Here is a 19,330-nt window from a genome sequence, read left to right as displayed (position 1 = left end):
AGGTTATGACATACAATACTGCTGATAAAGCCAAACTGATCAAAACCAGTATCAAGAGAAGCACAATGGGGTGACACAACTTATTCAGGATGCCTGTAGCAGTAGGCGACCATCCGAAAAGTATGTCCCACCATCTTGTTCTGCATCCTTTTGCACTCTTTCCAAAACTCGATGTATTTCTTCCACATTGTGATGAACAGTTATTAAGGTTTTCTGTCCGTTTTCCCTAATTGTTTCCAAAATCTCAACCAAATCCTTGTGTTGAAGTAACTGCTTTACTCAAGTGAGGGTCATTCCAATGGGTGTAGGCAGCAATTCATGCATCAGCGTGTAATTAGATTGCAAAAGTTGGTGAGCTATGACTGGGGCCGAACAGGAAAAGTCACATCCAACAATCTTAGTAAAATTGCCAACACAGAAATTGGAATGATTTTTAGTCTCTACAAATACCTTATCCACGGATAAAAAATCACAAACAGTCCTCAAACATACACAGCCTTTGCCAATATATGTGAGTACTGTTTCAGGGTTTTCATTAGGACGCATCTCACAATGACAAATATTTTGTTCAGTATCTAAACAAATATCTTGTGCCTCAATTGCATCGCCTTCACAGATAAATCCGTGTTGTTCTCGTACGATGAAAGATTCCAGATTGACAGTTTGCCATTTTTCATTCACCTTTCGGGCCCATACTCTATGCTCAAAAGGATAGAGTATAGTTCCGTTGTGGTTCAACCCTAATGCAATGACAGGATAAATTTGGTATATGGTGGCATTATATACAGGAAGCACAAAGGTTGTAGCTGTGTTTGTGATGGGGTCATAGGTAAAGTTTACCAAGTTCCACCAGGAGTGGAGTTTCTTTTCAAAATCAGTGGCACTGTCCCAAACTATGTTCCGCATTGCAGTAGGGAGAGTGCCTTCTTCACCTTCTCTTATAATTGAGGCAGCTACCGACTGCATCCAAATTTGAGCCTGGATACAGCTGAGAGCCAGCGAGGTTATTCTGGATCACCCTGAGTGCGTCTGTCATCAATTTGTGATCCTTTACATTTACCTTTTCCCATTTTGGCAATATTTTTGACAACAGCCACTGGTTAGTCCCCAAAGCCAATAAAGAAGATCCCAAAGGCTGTTGTAAGTTAGTCAAATCACTAATTGAGGTAGCCAATTTGTTCATTATTACTTCCGAATCGATACTATTTAAAACTTCCAATCCTGTTCCCAAAACACCGGTTGGGTCTCTCCATGTTCTTCTCGTGGGAAGAGTTCGTTTTTGCGGCCAGGTTGCCCATCCTTCGTACGAAGTCTTTAGGAAAGGTGAGCAAGCTGGCTGAACGTCCGAAACATTGTTTTGCATCAGCAATTCAACTCGTCTGAGAGACCGCGCTGGGTTAGACAGCATTCGTTGTTGGCCCGTATTCCTGATTACATAGGGTCCAAGTCCAAAGATTTGGGGGCTAAGCACAACAGTTGGTTGGGTAGTAAGTATTACAACATCTACTTTGAGTTTTCCCCCATAGTTGGTGTTATTTTGACCACACATAACTGTCTGTGGGTTCAATGTGGGATTCAGAGATCAATCTGTATCCTATTGTGATGTTATCCCCTTGTACCACCATAAAAGAGGGGATAACTTCATCTTCGTCAGCTAGCGTGAAGAGGGTATCTACCCCATCGTGTGTGACTATTGCAACGAGCATCACCAGAGGCCTAGTTACAGCATTTCTTTTGAATTTAAATGTTAGGCCTGATAAGCCTCCTGCCAGTGGATTAGGTTGCTAATTGCACACCACATAGACTGGCTTGGCCAGAGTGAAGTTATACGAACAAGCCCCTTGCTCCTTAATACAGGATTTGGTGATTTTGACATTGTTGGTAATTGGGTCTCTCTGTTTGTTACGTCCCCATTCTACAGTAGAACAGAGTTTTGCAGTGATGTTGGAATTAGGGTCCAATAGATTTCCAAAGATGGTAATTGAGGAAGCTTTCTCATGAAGAGATCCTTCCGCTTTTCTGCATCCCACCTGGATCTTTTCTCCAATTGTTCCTGTCAGGACCCGGACCCAGTCTTTGCTGTCCCACTCCCATTCACGTGGGTGGTACACTTCAGTATCATGCAGTACTACAGTGGCTAAGTTTGGGAGACGATCTTTGGGGTACTGTCCGATACGGCTAGTGTGCTGGATAATAGCTTGGGACCACGGCCATTCTGTGTTCTTTTGGTTACAGGTTAGCGATAAGGTGCAGAAGAGTACTACCAATCCAATTAAGTGATTCATGATTCATGTTATTCTTGGTGTCCCTCGGAGTTCTTCTGCAGCAATAAAACATAACCTGCCTCTCTGAGGCAAAAATTAAAACCAGACAGAAAATTGGAATGAAGGAATTATCCAGCGAGTATTTATCCGATGCTCCTTCCCTAGGGCATTGGAGGCTAACCTCCCACTCATTTTGCTCCCAGGAAGGGAGCCATTCAGTACATGCCTTAAACACTGCACAGGAATCGGTGTAAATGTGGACAGGGGAAGTGGTTTGTGCTTCACGCTTGAAAACGCTCCATACTGCAATTAATTCTCGTACCTGGGCAATCCCTTCTCCCTCTGTTATTATCTGTTCATCAGCAGTAGTGTGGAGAGCTACTGCCCGGTATTTCCACACTTTTCCTTCTCGCTTTTGCAGTCACTAAACCAAGCATTCACTGACTGATCGTGGGAGAAAGGAGGGGCCACCCGAATAAGTGAGATAGGCTTGTCTTGGCTGCTGTCCAGGCTCTCTGTTTCTTGGATAGCTAAGTTTTTTTGAAGCTCCTTCAGTCACTGAGAAAAGGTTACAACAGTGTTCAGTCTGGGCATACCACTTTCGTACCGAGGCTCTCTGGGCCACCCCGTCAGGAGGGGGGGTCCCACAAGTGACTGCTTTTATAACTTTGAACAGGCCTCTTAGCATGATTGGCTGCTGACGTGTAATTTTCTCCACTTCTATGAGAGCCAGGCTAACCACAAACAAACCTTTCTCCCATGCAGTATATCTCTTCTCGGCATCCTTAAGGCAGTAAAGTAAATATCTCTTCTGGGCATCCACGGGAGTATAATCCTATGGGGCGGGTTGGACCCTCAGGACCACGTTGCCAAATGGGTACTGACAATCCGGTCGTGGCAAACCCCCACTGTACCTGAAAAGGGTCTGTAGGGTGGATAGGGCCAAGAGCCTGATGAGCTGTTGCTTCAAAAATTAACAATTGCATTGCTTCTTCCTGAGAAGCAGTCCATTGCCGTTTGACCCTTTTTCTCAGTAGATCATAAAGAGGTCTGGCAATGATGGAAAAGTCTGGGATGTGTTTTCTCCAGAATACCAAGAACCCTAAAGCACGCTGCAAATCCTTTTTTGACCCAGGCATTTTAATCTGATCCAGGGAAGTGAGTATGTCCGGTGGGATACGTGTCATTCCTCCTTTCCAACAAATTCCCAAAAACTTTACATCTTGTGAGGGTCTTTGGACCTTTTCTGGGGGAATCTGCAAACCCAAGTGTATTGGTTCTGGCTGAACTGGAATCGGTTTTCCCCTCTAGCAGCCCTCACGGTGCTGTGGTTTATGCTGGGAGCTGCAGGGTGTTGGCAGCACCCTGGTGTTGTGGCTGCTGCTGAGCAGGGCTTACACAGCACCAAGGCTCTTTCTGATATTTTCCCCAGTGGGACGGGGTGGGCAAGATCTTGGGAGGGGACACAGCCAGGACAGCTGACCCAAACCGACCAAAGGGATATTCCATACCATATGACGTCTGCTCAGTATAAAGCTGGGAGAAAGGAGGAAGGGGGTGGGGTCACCCTTGGTCCTCCGAGGCAACTACTACGCGTATTGGAGCCCTGCTCCTGAGAAGGCCCGACATCGCCTCTCCATGGGAAGTAGAGAATAAATCTGTTTGCTTTTGCTTCCGCGCGCAGACTTTTGCTTTGCTTTGCTTATATTAAAACTGCTTTTGTTTCACCCACAAGGGTTAGTTTATCTTCTTTCCCCTCTTTACCCTGTTGAGAAAACAAAGGGAAGGGGGGGGGGGGAAGTGATAGAGCGACTTGGTGGATGCCTGGCATTTAGCCAGAGTCAAACCATCACAGTCTATTCTGGCGCCCAACGTGGGGCAAAACAACGGCAGTTTTATATTAAATGTGCTGTAGCTATAGTAGTTATTAAGCAACAAGCTCTTGTGCTGGTCACGGGCTTGTTTATTGCGCTGCTTATCTTTATTTTGTTAAGCTCGGGAACATGCTGCAAGGAATCGGGAACATCATGAGTGGTTTTATTTTGCAGGCTCCCGAGGTACTTAGTCATCCTTATGTTAGTTCACTGATACTCTTTATTAATGCTGTTCGCCTGTTGTGGGTTGTGTGGAGCTCGGTATGCTCTTGGTGTAAGAGAACGCAAATTTTGAGTGAATCGGTGCCAAAATGTGCTCTGAGGCGGCCTGTTCCTGGGTGGCAGGGAGAGTGGAAGGAGTTGGGCAGATTCCTAGGACGGTTATCACCTCCTGTAGCCTGGGATCTCACCCCTGAACAGGCAAGCAACCCCACAAAATTGACACATCACCTGATAGAGGGGTGTCTTGCCTATCCCAATGAGAATCAGCAACTTCTAGCACTTTCCTGGGGCCTGGCCTGTGCTTACCGAGCTGCAGTTCAGCACTCTCAAAGGGCTGTGGTTGACATGGGAACTCAAACAATAACAACAACAGAGATTGCCCCAGTAGTAAAAAAGAAACAATGGACAAGGAGAACAACAGGCCCATACCCTCGATTAATAAGGGAGGAGAAAGAGGAGGAAGAAGCTGGTCCTTCAGCAAAGGTATCAGAAGAGGGAATAACAGAACTGAAACAGGAGGCAGAAACTACCCGGTCCCTGACGTCATCAGAACTGCGAGATCTGCGGAAAGACTACTGCCGCCAGCCGGGTGAGCGGATTGCTGCCTGGCTGCTGCGATGCTGGGATAATGGGGCAGATGCTCAACAGCTAGAAGGTAAGGAAGCCCAGCAGCTGGGTTCCCTTGCTAGAAATCGAGGAATTGAAAGGGGAATTGGAAAAGAGACAGCAATTTGCAGTCTGTGGAGACGGCTCCTTTCAAGTGTTAAAGCAAGGTATCCTTTTAAGGAAGATCTTATGGACCACACCCCAGGGAAGTGGGCTACTGCAGATGAAGGTGTCCAGTACCTGAGAGAATTAGCAGTGATGGAAGTCATCTATGGTGATCCAGATAATGATGAAGCCCCTAAAAATCCAGAGGATGTCCCATGCACACGGGCCATGTGGAGGAAGGTGATTAAAGGTGCGCCATCCTCGTATTCTGCCGGCTTGGCCGCGATGTACTACCCAGAAATGGATGCAGGAGAAGGACTAAGATGTACGCCAACTGTGGAGGCAGTCTCTTCCTGGCTTCAGAACTTTGAAGAGAGTCTTGGTACCTCCTCATCTCTACGGGCGAGTGCCCTGGATGTTAGGAGCTCCCCAAGAAATCATTTCTCTTCTGTCCCAGTCAGGGGGAAAGGAAAGCCAAGGCGCATGACACGTGGCGAACTCTGGTTCTTCCTGCGCGACCAGGGGGAGGACATGAGGAAGTGGGAAGGTCAACCCACCTTTAAGTTGGAAGCACGTGTACATGAATTGCGAGGAAAGACCCCTGCCAAGAAGAAGACATCCAAGAAGGTTGTTAATGTAGCTGGTGTAAAACCACAGGGAAGTAACCAGCGATCTCCCAGATACAGAAAGACTGAGATCACCTCCCTTGATCCTGAAGAAGGAACCTCCGGCCTGGCACGGCAAGAGTCAGACAGTGAGTACTCCGACCAAGAACGGGAATAGAGGGCCCCTGCCTCCAGCCAGGAGGAGGAAAGGGATGATCGGGTGTATTGGACAGTGTGGATTCGATGGCCTGGCACATCAAATCCACAGAAGTACCAGGCTTTAATTGACACCAGGGCACAATGTACACTAATGCCGTCAAGTTATAGAGGGGCAGAACCTATCTGGATCTCAGGAGTGACAGGGGGCTGTCAAGAACTATCAGTATTGGAGGCCGAGGTTAGCTTGACTGGGGACAAGTGGGAAAAACATCCCATTGTAACTGGCCCAGAAGCCCCTTGCATCTTGGGCATTGACTGTCTCAAGAGGGGATACTTCAAAGACCCAAAAGGATACCGATGGGCTTTTGGTGTGGCCAGTGTGAATACAGAAAAGGTAAAACAGTTGTCTAATCTGCCTGGCCTCTCAGAAGATCCTTTTGTTGTGGGACTGTTGCAAGTTGAAGAACAACAGGTGCCAATTGCTATGAGGACCGTGCACCGACGGCAGTATCGTACAAACCGAGACTCTCTGGCTCCCATCCAAGAATTGATTCGTCAACTGGAGAACCAAGGTGTCATCAGTAAGACACATTCGCCTTTTAATAGCCCAATATGGCCAGTGCGAAAGTCTGACGGAGGGTGGAGGTTAACAGTAGACTATCGTGGCCTGAATGAAGTGACGCCACCACTGAGTGCTGCTGTACCAGATATGTTAGAGCTCCAGTATGAACTGGAGTCAAAGGCAGCCAAGTGGTACGCCACAATTGACATTGCCAACGCATTCTTTTCAATTCCTTTGGCAGAAGAGTGCAGGCCACAGTTTGCTTTCACGTGGAGGGGTGTCCAGTATACCTGGAATCGACTGCCCCAGGGGTGGAAGCACAGCCCCACTATTTGTCATGGACTAATTCAAACTGCACTGGAAAAGGGTGATGCCCCTGAACATCTACAATACATTGATGACATCATTGTGTGGGGCAATGAGGCAGAAGAAGTGTTCAAGAAAGGACAAAGAGTAATTGAGATTCTTCTGAGAGCTGGGTTTGCCATAAAGAAAAGCAAGGTCAAGGGACCAGCACGAGAAATTCAGTTCTTGGGAATAAAATGGCAAGATGGACGCCGTCATGTGCCATTGGATGTTGTCAACAAGATAGCAACTATGTCTCCACCGACCAATAAGAAGGAAACACAAGCTTTCCTAGGACTTGTGGGATTTTGGAGGATGCATATTCCAGGTTACAGTCAGCTTGTGAGCCCTCTCTATCAAGTGACCCGAAAGAAGAACAATTTTCAGTGGGGTCCTGAGCAGCAACAAGCCTTTGAGCACATCAAACAAGAGATAGCTCGGGCGGTAGCTCTTGGGCCTGTTCGGACAGGACCAGCTGTGCAAAATATACTTTACACATCAACTGGGGAGCACGGACTCACATGGAGCCTCTGGCAGAAGATACCAGGTGAAACTTGAGGTCGACCATTAGGATTTTGGAGCCGGGGGTATCGAGGATCAGAAGCCCACTACGCTCCGACTGAAAAGGAGATACTGGCAGCATATGAGGGGATTCGAGCTGCTTCAGAAGTTGTTGGTACAGAAGCACAGCTCCTCTTGGCACCACGGCTGCCTGTATTACATTGGATGTTCAAAGGAAACATCCCTTCCACACACCATGCAACCAGTGCTACCTGGAGTAAATGGGTCGCGTTAATCACGCAACGGGCTCGACTGGGGAAACCCAACCCTCCAGGGATCCTGGAAGAGATCATGGACTGGCCAGAAGGTAGAGATTTTGGAGTGCGGCCTGAGGAGGTGGCTCGTGCCCAAGAGGCACCGCCATATAACGAGTTACCAGAAGATGAGAGGCGTTATGCTCTCTTTACTGATGGATCCTGTCGTGTGGTAGGAAGCCATCGGAAGTGGAAAGCTGCTGTGTGGAGTCCCACAAGACAAGTCGTTGAGGCCACTGAAGGAGAAGGAGAGTCAAGTCAGTTCGCAGAAGTAAAAGCGATCCAACTTGCCCTAAAGATTGCTGAACGGGAAAAGTGGCCAGTATTATATCTCTACACGGACTCCTGGATGGTGGCTAACGCCCTGTGGGGGTGGCTACAGGAGTGGAAGAAGACCAATTGGCAGCGCAGAGGTAAACCCATCTGGGCTGCTGCATTGTGGCAGGACATCGCTGCCCGAGTGGAAAACGTGGCTCTAAAGGTGCGTCATGTAGATGCTCATGTGCCCAAAAGGCGTGCCACTGAAGAACACCAAAACAATGAGCAAGCAGACAAAGCTGCCAAAATTGAAGTAGCTCGGCTGGACCTGGACTGGGAGCGTAAGGGTGAGCTGTTTGTAGCTCGATGGGCCCATGAAACATCAGGGCCTCTTGGCAGAGATGCAACGTACAGATGGGCTCGTGATCGAGGGGTGGACCTGACCATGGAGGCCATCTCACAGGTCACTCACGAATGTGAAACATGTGCTGCAATCAAGCGAGCCACACGAGTAAAGTCTCCCTGGAACAGAGGGCGATGGCTGAGTTTTCAATACGGTGAGGCCTGGCAGATTGACTATATTGGACCACTGCCACGAACACGCCAAGGCAAGCGCTACATACTCACCATGGTAGAAGCAACTACGGGTTGGCTAGAAACGTACCCTGTAAATCATGCCACTGCCCGAAATACCATCTTGGGTCTTGAAAGGCAAATTTTATGGCGACATGGTACTCCTGAAAGAATCGAGTCAGACAACGGGACCCATTTTCGAAATAATCTTATAAACTCCTGGGCAAAGAAACACGGCATTGAGTGGGTGTATCACATCCCTTATTACCCACAAGCGTCTGGAAAGATTGAAAGATATAATGGACTGTTGAAGACTATGTTGAGAGCATTGGACAATGGGGGATGGAAGCATTGGGATATAAATTTAGCAGAAGCCACTTGGCTAATTAATACCAGAGGATCTGTTAACCGTCCTGGGCCTGCCCAAACAAACCCCCTTCATACTGTGGGAGGAGATAAGGTCCCTGTAGTACACGCAGGGAGGTGGCTGGGGAAGGCAGTGTGGATTGCTCCTCCCTTGGGAAAAGGCAAGCCCACTCGTGGGATTGTCTTTGCTCAGGGACCTGGATGTACTTGGTGGGTAATGCGGGAGGATGGGACTACTCAGTGTGTGCCTCAAGGACATTTAACCTTGGGGGGAAAGTAATCTGTGGGATGAGTTGTATGTTGCAGGAAGTGATGGAGGAAGTAGGAACGATGAAGAGTGAACCAGACACGTGCAATGACGACCCAAACCTAGCCGGTGCTGGAGTCCAACGGTCAAGCATACTTCTGTCCTGAGCATCTATCTTGACAGATGGAAGCCAAGACACTGAACATCTGAAGAAGTGAAGAAAGCTTATGGAATAGAGAAATGAATATTATGTGGGACCTGGGCATAACGTAAATGGTATGGAATAAGGGGTGGAGACTGTATTGGGTCTGGCTGAACTGGAATTGTTTTTCCCCTACAGCAGCCCTCACGGTGCTGTGGTTCATGCTGGAGCTGCAGGGTGTTGGCAGCACCCTGGTGTTGTGGCTGCTGCTGAGCAGGGCTTACACAGCACCAAGGCTCTTTCGGATATTTTCCCCAGTGGGGCGGGGTGGGCAAGATCTTGGGAGGGGACACAGCCAGGACAGCTGACCCGAACCCACCAAATGCATATTCCATACCATATGACGTCTGCTCAGTATAAAGCTGGGAGAAAGGAGGAAGGGGGTGGGGTCACCCTTGGTCCTCCGAGGCAACTACTACGCGTATTGGAGCCCTGCTTCCTGAGAAGGCCCCACATCGCCTCTCCATGGGAAGTAGAGAATAAATCTGTTTGCTTTTGCTTCCGCGCGCGGACTTTTGCTTTGCTTTGCTTATATTAAAACTGCTTTTGTTTCACCCACAAGGGTTAGTTTATCTTCTTTACCCTGTTGAGAAAACAAAGGGAAGGGGGGGGGGGGGGGGGGGGAAGTGATAGAGCGACTTGGTGGATACCTGGCATTTAGCCAGAGTCAAACCATCACACCAAGTTCTCCAAATGAGAGATTATGTTCTGTTGGGTTGCCCCCACCTCCTTTTCTTTATCTTCCCCCACGAGAATATCATCAATACACTGATAGACAGCTACACTTTCAGCTTTTGGTCATTTCTCCAGTTCTTGGGCCAAAGTGTGGTGAGCTATTGTAGGGGAGTCTTTGCTCTGAGGCAGCCGGGTAGAAGTACATTGTTGTCCCTCCCACGTAAAAGCAAAATGATCTCTGCCTTCTGGTCACAAAGGTAGCATGAAAAACATATCTTTAAAATCTACGCTTGCCATGATCAGATGAGCTTTCTCCTGAATTGTTATTACCAGTTCAGCCATGTTAGGGACTGCGGCAGTCGACATAGGACCTCATCCTCGTAGGGGTACCTCTCCCTTACACTGAGCAGGAGTCGCTTCCAAAGGCTGAGGGTTTGAGTCTGTCTCCCTATTGCCCTGTCAGTGCCAGCATCCCTGGCCAAAGATCCCAGCTGCTTGGCCTCTCTCCCCTCCAATTCCAGAACACCAGCTCCACTATCCAGCATCGGAGCAGCCAGGTGCAAATCTGCTCGCCTGGGAGGCGGCTGAAATCCTTCCGCATATCTCGCAATTCACTCAGGGATAGAGACTGGGTGATCACCTGTGGCCCTTCCTCCTGTTCCCGTGCTGGGCCTGCCTCATCCCCATCCCCCACTTTGCGAGCTGACCTTTTGGTGTATGTGGTTTGCTGTATCGGGGCGACTGACGCTGGCTCTGCCTGTCCCCCCGGCCCAGCTGCTGTACTAGTGGGGGCAATTGATACCGGCACTGGCTGTCTCTCTGGCTCAGCTGCTGTGCTGGTGGAGGCGACTGACACTGGCTCTGCCTGTCCCCCCGGCCCAGCTGCTGTACCAGTTGGTTCACTTCCAGATCCTGCAGCCCTTTCTCCCCCTTGAGGGCAGTGAGTAGTGTTAAAGAGGACACGGTAGGCATGGGCAAGTCCCCAGCACACCGCAGCGAGTTCTGCTTCCTGGGATTTGTTAGACTGGTAACACACCTGTTCTAAACACTCCAGCAGTTTATCAGGGCTCAGCATTTGTTCGGGAGTGAAATTGCAAAACGCTGGGGGTGACCACTGACCCAGGCACTTGCCCATCTTTTCCCACACATCTTGCCACTCATAATATCTGACCTCGGGGCAGGGTTCCGGGTGGTGCTATTGTTGGAGAAATACCGCATGGCCCAAAACAAGATCTGGCGGGCATTCAGAAAGCACTGTGCCGCAAACACACTGCCCTGCATGCTCCAAGGATAGCCAAAACTCTCAAAAACTGAGAGGATCTCTTCCCCTGGCTCATCCATAGAGGGGGTGAGACCCCTAACAAAAGCCCAGGCAGCAAACAGGTACCGGCTCACTGCCACAAGCAGTGACACGAGCACATTATAAGCAGTCCGTAGCCAGTATAGCAAACTAAGAGCCTTGACACATTTTCCACCAACAACGAACACCAGCACTGGGATCACCCAGTGGATATAAGGATTAATCCAGCCGCACCACACAAGCAAGTGGAACAGCACTGCAAATGTTCCTTATCAAACAATGCAAATAACAATGCACCTAACAGATTGCTCTAACACACTACGGTTAGGGGTTGTCCTTATCTCAAACCTCACGTGCGCCACGTTGGGCGCCAAAAAAGGCTGTGGTGGTTTAGGCCCTGCCGGGACCCGAGACCACGTTGCCATTGTCCCTCCCCAACCCTCGGCCGTACGGGGCAGAGAGTGAATTAAAAACCCCGGGGTTGAGATAAGGAAAAATTTAATACAACAGTGTAACAAATAACAAACTGAGCAACAAAAATATAAAATTACATAACAAAAAATATTAAAAATAATGAACAGGACAAGAGATATACAGAGACATACAACAAGGATAGAGCAGACAAAGAACAAAAGCCGTCACTGCTCTTCCCGCGCTTGGGTGCCCGGAACTGACATCAGACGGTATTGAATAACCCAGCTGGAGCTCCCTCCCCACTGCTGGGGAAACTTAACCCATTCCTAGCTGAACCAGGACAAAATCTTAGCAAAGTAATGTAAAAGATGGGAGTGCAAACATACATAATTCTTTAGACATAAACTGCTGAGCCAGTTTGGGACTAGCAGTAAGTCCAGCCGCACCTAGACTCCTCTCTGAGCAGGAGTCTTCTAAGGGTGTCCTTTCTGAACCTCGTGACTCACAAAGCAATGCCGGGACTCCCCAAGGACAGAGGTTGTCTCCGAACACGGGCACCGTGGAGCAAGGCCAGCGGATGCCTCGGCTGGTCGGGAGCTGGAGCGCCGGAGGCACGGGCAGAGACAGAGGGCACGGGCTCTGCCCGGCCTGGGGGGAGCACAGGGGCTCTCCAGCTCTGCCTGCCGGCACAGGCCTTCCCTTCCCCTGTCTTTCTCCCGAGATGGACCAGGCTCAGACAAGTGCTGGGGGAAAACTCTCATCTTTTATTTTTCCCAGAAAAAGTCCATGGCCACCGAGGACCGTGTCCTCAGGGCAGCTGAGTGCCCGAGGTGCACACACATGCATGCAGCCGTCCCTCGTGGGCTGCTCCCTCTGGACGCCACGCTGGCTCAGGGCCCGCTGCCATCTCCAGGGTCCACCTGGCACTGGCAGCGGGGTGCTACTCCTCTTGCTGTCCTGCCATGCAGGTAGAGCAGCAGAAAGCCCTGCGCATAGCCCTGCGCAGAGGGAGGGCCGTCGCCTTCGCACGAGGCCGTGTGGGAGGACAGCCATGCCTGCGTACGAGGAAAAGCTGCAGCTGTGGGGTAGGGCAGGCAACAGGCAAGCTCCCGCCTGCCCCCCGACACCCAGGGCTTCCCCCAGGCAGGGCTGGCTGGGGCACGGCCAGTCCCTGTGCTCACAGTGCTGCTGTCCAGAGTCGTGAGCCAAGGGAGAAGCCGCTGCATCTCTTTCGTTTTGTGCTGCCGGGGCAAGGTGGGGTGTGCCAGCCTCTGCCGGAGGGTTTTGAGGCGATGGAGATGGCACTACCCCTGCCGCATTCGCAGTGTGTGCCAGGGTCTGCTGTTCCGCCTGCTGCTGCCAATCCAGTGCCTGCACCGCAGCCTCAACCTTGGCCAGGACCTCGCTGAGGAGGCACTGGATTGCGTCCTGCACAGCTGCGTCACAGGCAGCGGGGCTGTGCGGGGCAGGCGCCTGGCTCTCTGCCTCTGCTGCTGTGGCCCGCTCGCTGAGGACCAGAGAAGATGGTGCCTCCACTTGTGCAGATGATGGAGCGGGTGCTGCTGGCAGCAGAGACAGCCTGTGGCAGGTGCTGGAGCTTCTGCTGGCTGAGCAGTAGGTGCGTGCCTGGGTGCCGCTGCATCCTTGGGGAGACGTATCCAGCTTGGCCAACGAGGTCTCTCCTCCTGTGTCAGCCTGGTGTGGGGCAGTGTCCTGCACACCCGGCTGTCTGTTTCCAAGTGTAACCGAGGAGAGAGTCCGAGTGACTGCAGCCCTTGCCCCTGCACCCCCGCATCCCAGCTAGAATATCTCCTCCGTTTGGGCTGCCCTGCCAGCCCCTGGGCAGTGCTCAGCCCCGCCAGCGGCTGCTGAATCTATCCCTTTGCCGCTTCGGGAGAACACTAGACCCGCCATGGCCCTCTGGGACACTCCCAGGAACCCCACACATGGCACTCAGCTTGCTCTGGGGCCCGGGCATCCCTGTCCCCTCTACACCTCCCACCTGCCTGTCGCTAGCTCCCGGGTTTGGGAAGACGTTTGGCCCCGTCTCCCTCTGTCTCCTTACGTGTGTGCCGTGGCTCCCAAAGGCCTGTCAGCTCTCTGGGCAGGAGAGCTGTTGCTGCCTGTCCCCATGGAGGGACGAGGCCTGGCTCTGGCTGCCCTGCGGCGCTGCCTGTGGCCCAGCTGCGGGCAGGAGGAGGAGCAGGCATGGGATGGAGGCAGCTGTCCTGGCACAGCAGCTGCCACCGTGCCAACCAGGGCGGCAGCTCCCACCACCTGCCTCTCCTTCCCACCCCCCGTCCCTCTCCCTCACCTGCTGCCTCTTCCCGTCTCTTGGCAGCCCCTTGGGTGGCTGGGAGTGGCTAGTTGCCTCCTCTCCCATGGGCATCTTTGGCGTCCTCTTGCCTCAGATCTGCCACGGGTCTCACCCAGGGGAGATGCTGCCTCCTGAGGAAGCCCCTGCTCTCCACGAGGCCCCCGCATCACAAAGCCCTGGCGGTGGCCACGGAGACGCCCACAGCCGTGACCACCGAGCTCTCCCCTCAGCGAGGCCCTGGCCGGCCCGGGCCGACGCCTCCACCATGGCCCCGGTGCCAGGGGGCTCTGCAGCGCTCGGTCCTGTGTGCGTTCAGCAGCGTTCAGCAGCTCTGGGTGCCTCCGCCCTGGGCCTTGTCCGCCCGCATTGCTCCCACACCGGGCCCCCGGGCCTGGCGATGCTCCGGGCCCGCGCAGAGCAGCACAGGGGAGGCCCCCAGGCCCGCCGGGAGCCGCTGTGGGCCGCGGCGGGACCAGCCCTCTCGCCAGCCGGCTCTGGCGCGTCCCTCACAGGCTGCTCTTGTTCAGGGCCTTTCCTCCGGACGTGGAGCGGGCAGGGGTCACAGCCACAGCCCGCACAGTTTCCGCGCTCCCGCCTCCCGGGGCCGTGGGGGCGCCGGGGCCGGGGCGCCAGGGCCGGGTCGGGGCCCGGGACGCAGCTTCCGCCCGGCAAAGGCGGCCGATTCGCCGCCGCCGCTTCCGGGAGAGCCGCGCCGCTCCGCTGCCCCCGCCGGCGCCCGGGGCTCAGCGTCGCGTTCCGGCCGCCCCGGGGCACCCCCCGCCCGCCCTGCCGCCCTCCCGGCCCCGCCGCCGCTGCCTGCCGAGACCCCCGGCCAGCGCCGGCCCCGGCGGGGCAGGCGCCCGGTTGCGCGCCATTACTGCCCCCAGCCGACACTCTCCCTCCGGCCCCAGCGGGCGGGTGCCGTGCAGCCGCCTTCAGCCGGGAAATGCGCTGCACCGACCCCGTTTCAGTCAAACGAAGCGTTTTGGGCCCAGAAAAGGGCCGATCCAGAGCCGGCGCACTCTCCGCAAGCCCGGACGCCGGTGACGGCCCGAAACGGCGGGGCAGAGGCGGGCGGGCGGCCCTGCCTGAAGGGCTGGGGGGTGCCGGCGCCTGCAGGGCCTGTGTGCGGGGCCTTGGGGCTGGAGAGCAGAGGGGTGCCGGGAGCTGGAGCGGCCCCGGGCCAGGCACCGCCCGGGCTCTGCCTGTGGGGAGCCAGGCAAGGCCCCGCACAAGAGCCTGTGCAGGGCCAGTGCGGGGGTCAGGACAGGAAAAGGAACGCGTGGCACTGACACCCCCGGGAAGTTTTGCCCTGCGGTTTGCTCGCTCTAAAGAGCATTTCACCCTGGCAGCGTGTTGGGATGTGGGTAAAGCTCACGGGAGGGATGTGCCAGCCGCACATCGGCTGGGCCCGCCTGTGATGCGACCAGCACGGCGACGGCCCTGCGAGGAAATCTGCCACAGGCTACGGCAGAGAAGTGCAGGAGCTCAGCGAGGGCAGGAGGGCGGAGAGGCCTCTGCCGAAAGCCTGGGCAGGGGCTGATGGGGAGAGGTGGCGCAGGAATGCAGCGCTGCTGCCTCCGTCCCCACGGCCAGTTTGGTCACAGACCTGTTCTCACCCAAATGTAACGTGGTTTTGCCATTCCGGTCCCGGACAGGGCGTGAAAGAACGAAGGAGAGAAAGAAGCAAGAGTGACCTTGCAGGGCTGGAGTAGCAGAGGGAAGATGTCCTGGCTGCTGTTTTTTTCTGGGGCTGGCATGACTGAGAAGCGGGTGCGAGGGGCTGGCTGCTCACAGCGGCAGCCCGGCTGCTCAGGCGCGTATCGAGCTGCCTGCAGCCAGCATTTCCCTCTCTGCATGCTGCCCGTCCTGCCGGGGAGCAGGAGGGCACTACGGTTTGGCCAGCCAGGACAGAAGGACGCCTTTAGCCTGGGAGAGAGAGGGGCTGTAAAAACACACTTATATGATGACTGCATACTTTTGTTTAAGGCCATACATTTGATGTTTCTGAGAACCAAGTTTGGAGTTCTCCATTTAGAGAGTCTACTGCAAGGCATAAGCCATCAGCTTGGTCACAGGCTGCTTTTACTTTTTAGGGTCTCTCCATAGCGTATACAGAACAGACGAAATAAAACAAAATGGATAGACCCCCTCTGAGCAGAAACCCCAAATATAAAAAAATATCATAAAAAATGCAAATAGAGTCTCATGTGCATCTAAAGCACGTGCTTTATTTATAACAGGGAGAAGGCACTACCGTTGCCGTTTTCCTTTGGAAGTCTCTGCTCCAGCGCATCAACCGCCCCACCCCGCCCTTGTTCTCCTTTCTTCCTGTGACCTCAGTGTCTGCAGAGGTGTCTCCCTCACAACTCCTCACAAACCCAACCCCTCCCCGCGGCTTCCCCTTCTTAAATACCTTATGACAGAGGCAAGGCCACCGTCACTAATTGGCTCGGCCTTGGCCAGAGGCAGGGGGTCCGACTTGAAGCTGAGGGAGCTTCGAGAAGCTTCTCACAGGGGACACCCACCGCTGTAGACTCCCCCCTGCTACCAAAAACTCTGCCACGCACACAGACCCAACACACCAAGCAATGCCGGGACTCCCCGAGGACAGAGGTTGTCTCCGAACACAGGCACCGGGGAGCAAGGCCAGCGGATGCCTCGGCTGGTCGGGAGCTGGAGCGCCGGAGGCACGGGCAGAGACCGAGGGCACGGGCTCTGCCCGGCCTGGAGGGAGCACAGGGGCTCTCCAGCTCTGCCTGCCGGCACGGGCCTTCCCTTCCCCTGTCTTTCTCCTGAGACGGACCAGGCACAGACAAGCACTTGAGGAAAACTGTCATCTTTTATTGATCAAGAACAAGTCCATGGTCACCGAGTGGCGGCTGGCAGCACCGTGTCCTCAGGGCAGCTGAGTGCCCAAGGTGCTCGCACGTCCATGCAGCCGTCCCTCGGGGGCTGCTCCCTCTGGACGCCACGCTGGCTCAGGGCCCGCTGCCATCTCCGGAGTCCGCCTGGCATTGGCAGCAGGGAGCAATGTCTCTTGCTGTCCTGCCATGCAGGTAGAGCAGCAGAAAGCCCTGCGCAGAGCCTTGAGCACCCTCCTGAGGAGGGAGGGCCGTTGCTGTGGAACGAAGCCATGTGGGAGGACATCCATGCCTGCGTACGAGGAAAAGCTGCAGCTGTGGGGTAGGGCAGGCAACAGGCAAGCTCCCGCCTGCCCCCCGACACCCAGGGCTTCCCCCAGGCAGGGCTGGCTGGGGCACGGCCAGTCCCTCTGCTCACAGTGCTGCTGGCCAGAGTCCTGAGCCAAGGGAGGAGCCGCTGCATCTCCTTCGTTGTGCGCTGCCGGGGCAAGGTGGGGTGTGCCAGGCTCTGCCGGAGGGTTTTGAGGCGATCTAGATGGCACTACCCCTGCCACATTCGCAGCGTGTGCCAGGGTCTGCTGTTCCCCCAGCTGCTGCCGACCCATTCCCTGCACCGCAGCCTCAACCTTGGCCAGGACCTCGCTCAGGAGGCACTGGATTGTGTCCTGCACAGCTGCGTCACAGGCAGCGGGGCTGTGCGGGGCAGGCGCCTGGCTCTCTGCCTCTGCTGCTGTGGCCCGCTCGCTGAGGACCAGAGAAGATGCTGCCTCTGCTTGTGCAGATGATGGAGCGGGTGCTGCTGGCAGCAGAGACAGCCTGTGGCAGGTGCTGGCCGCTCCTGCTGGCTGAGCAGTGGGTGCGTGCCTGGGTGCCGCTGCATCCTTGGGGAGACGTATCCAGCTTGGCCCACGAGGTCTCTCCTCCTGTGTCAGCCTGGTGTGGGGCAGTGTCCTGCACACCCGGCTGTCTGTTTGCAAGTGTAACCGAGGAGAGAGGCCGAGTGACTGCAGCCCTTGCCCCTGCACGCCCGCATCCAGGCTAGAATATCTCCTCCGTTTGGGCTGCCCTGCCAGCCCCTGGGCAGTGCTCAGCCCCGCAGGCGGCTGCTGAGTGACTCCCAGAGCCGCTTGGGGAGAGCGCTGAATGCCCAGTGGGCCTCTGGGAGACTCCCAGGTGCCCCGCATAGGGGCTGCCCCTGTGCCAACCAGGCCGGCCCTCTCATCGAGGCAGATCCATGCTTTTCTTTTTAACCACTGACCTCTATTTCTCGCCTTGTCCCTCACCTGCTGCCTCCTTTCTCTCTCTCGGTAATCCCTCTGGGGGCTTGGAGTGGCCGTTCATCTCCTCACCTGTCGGCATCTTTGGTGTCCTCTGTTACACAAGTGCCATGGGTTGCCCCCAGGGCAGATGCTGCCTCCCGAGGAAGCATCTGCTCCCGTGGCTGTTGGCTCCGCTGGCACTAGCTGCACCCCAACGTCGCAGCTGGAATATCTCCTCCGTTTGGGCTACCCTTGCCAGCCCCTAGGCAGTGCTCAGCCTTGCAAGGGGCTGCCACATCTCAGAGCTGGTTTGGGAGAGCGCTGGACCCCCTGCAGCCCTCTGGGAGACTCCCAGGATCCCCACACATGTCCTCAGCTTGCTCTTGGGCCCGGGCCTCCCTGTCCCCTCTACATTTCCCACCTGCCCATCACCAGCTCCCGGGTTTGGGAAGACGTTCGGTCCCGTCTCCCTCTGTCTCCTTACGTGTGTGCCGTGGCTCCCAAAGGCCTGTCAGCTCTCTGGGCAGGAGAGCTGTTGCTGCCTGTCCCCATGGAGGGACGAGGCCTGGCTCTGGCTGCCCTGCGGCGCTGCCTGTGGCCCAGCTGCGGGCAGGAGGAGGAGCAGGCATGGGATGGAGGCAGCTGTCCTGGCACAGCAGCTGCCACCGTGCCAACCAGGGCGGCCCTGGCACCGAGGCAGCTCCGTGCTGTCCTATCCCACCACCTGCCTCTCCTTCCCACCCCGTCCCTCACCTGCTGCCTTTTTTCATCTCTTGGAGGCCCTTGGAGGGCTGGGAGTGGCTGTTCTTCTTGTCACCCATGGGCATCTCTGGCGTCCTCTGTTACAGACCTGCCATGGGTTGCTCCCAGGGGACATGCTGCCTCCTGAGGAAGCGTATGCTCTCCTGGGAGTGGGCAGCCCAGGGCGCTTGCAGCACCCCTGTGTCCCAGCTGGAATAGCTCCTCTGTCTGGGCTGCCCTGCCAGTCCCTGGGCGCTGCTCAGCACCGCAGGCGGATGCCGACGCACTCCAAGATCCGGTTGGGGAGAGCGCTGTACCCCCATGGCCCTCTGGGAGACTCCCAGGAACTCCACACAGAGGCCGCCCCTGTGCCAACCAGGCTGGCTCTTTCATCGAGGCAGCTTCATGTTGTCCTGTTCCACCAGTGGCCTCTCCTTCCTGCCCTGTCCCTCACCTGCTGAATCTTTTCTCCCTGGGCAACACCTCTGGGGTCTTGGAGCGGCGTTCATCTCCTCCCCCATGGGCATCTCTGGCGTCCTCTGCCACAGACCTGCCAT

At 54.8% G+C, this 19,330-nt stretch overlaps 1 protein-coding gene across 1 annotated transcript; it reads right to left on the bottom strand.

The window, feature by feature from the left end:
- Window positions 1-11,759: 11,759 nt before the first annotated feature.
- Window positions 11,760-14,604, bottom strand: LOC141964540 (uncharacterized). Its single transcript, XM_074915080.1, has 2 exons — window positions 13,907-14,604; window positions 11,760-13,321 (listed from the first exon to the last, which is right to left on the bottom strand). The coding sequence occupies exons 1-2, from the start codon at window positions 14,074-14,076 to the stop codon at window positions 12,325-12,327; spliced, it is 1,167 nt and encodes a 388-aa protein (XP_074771181.1). The 5' UTR covers window positions 14,077-14,604; the 3' UTR covers window positions 11,760-12,324.
- Window positions 14,605-19,330: the final 4,726 nt, after the last annotated feature.

This window comes from Athene noctua, chromosome 11 (genome assembly GCF_965140245.1).
Source record: "Athene noctua chromosome 11, bAthNoc1.hap1.1, whole genome shotgun sequence".
NCBI classification, from domain to species: domain Eukaryota; kingdom Metazoa; phylum Chordata; class Aves; order Strigiformes; family Strigidae; genus Athene; species Athene noctua.
The sequence above is the reverse complement of the archived record's forward strand: the minus strand, read 5'-3'. Positions and strand labels throughout refer to the sequence as shown.

Excerpts from the sequence above, each read along its gene's own strand:
- LOC141964540 (XM_074915080.1), bottom strand. The coding sequence starts at position 14,076 with ATGCGGGGGCCTCGTGGAGAGCAGGGGCTTCCTCAGGAGGCAGCATCT. Across the intron at positions 13,322-13,906 it reads GAGACGGGAAGAGGCAGCAG|ACAGCCGGGTGTGCAGGACA; the intron begins GTGAGGGAGAGG and ends ACTTGGAAACAG.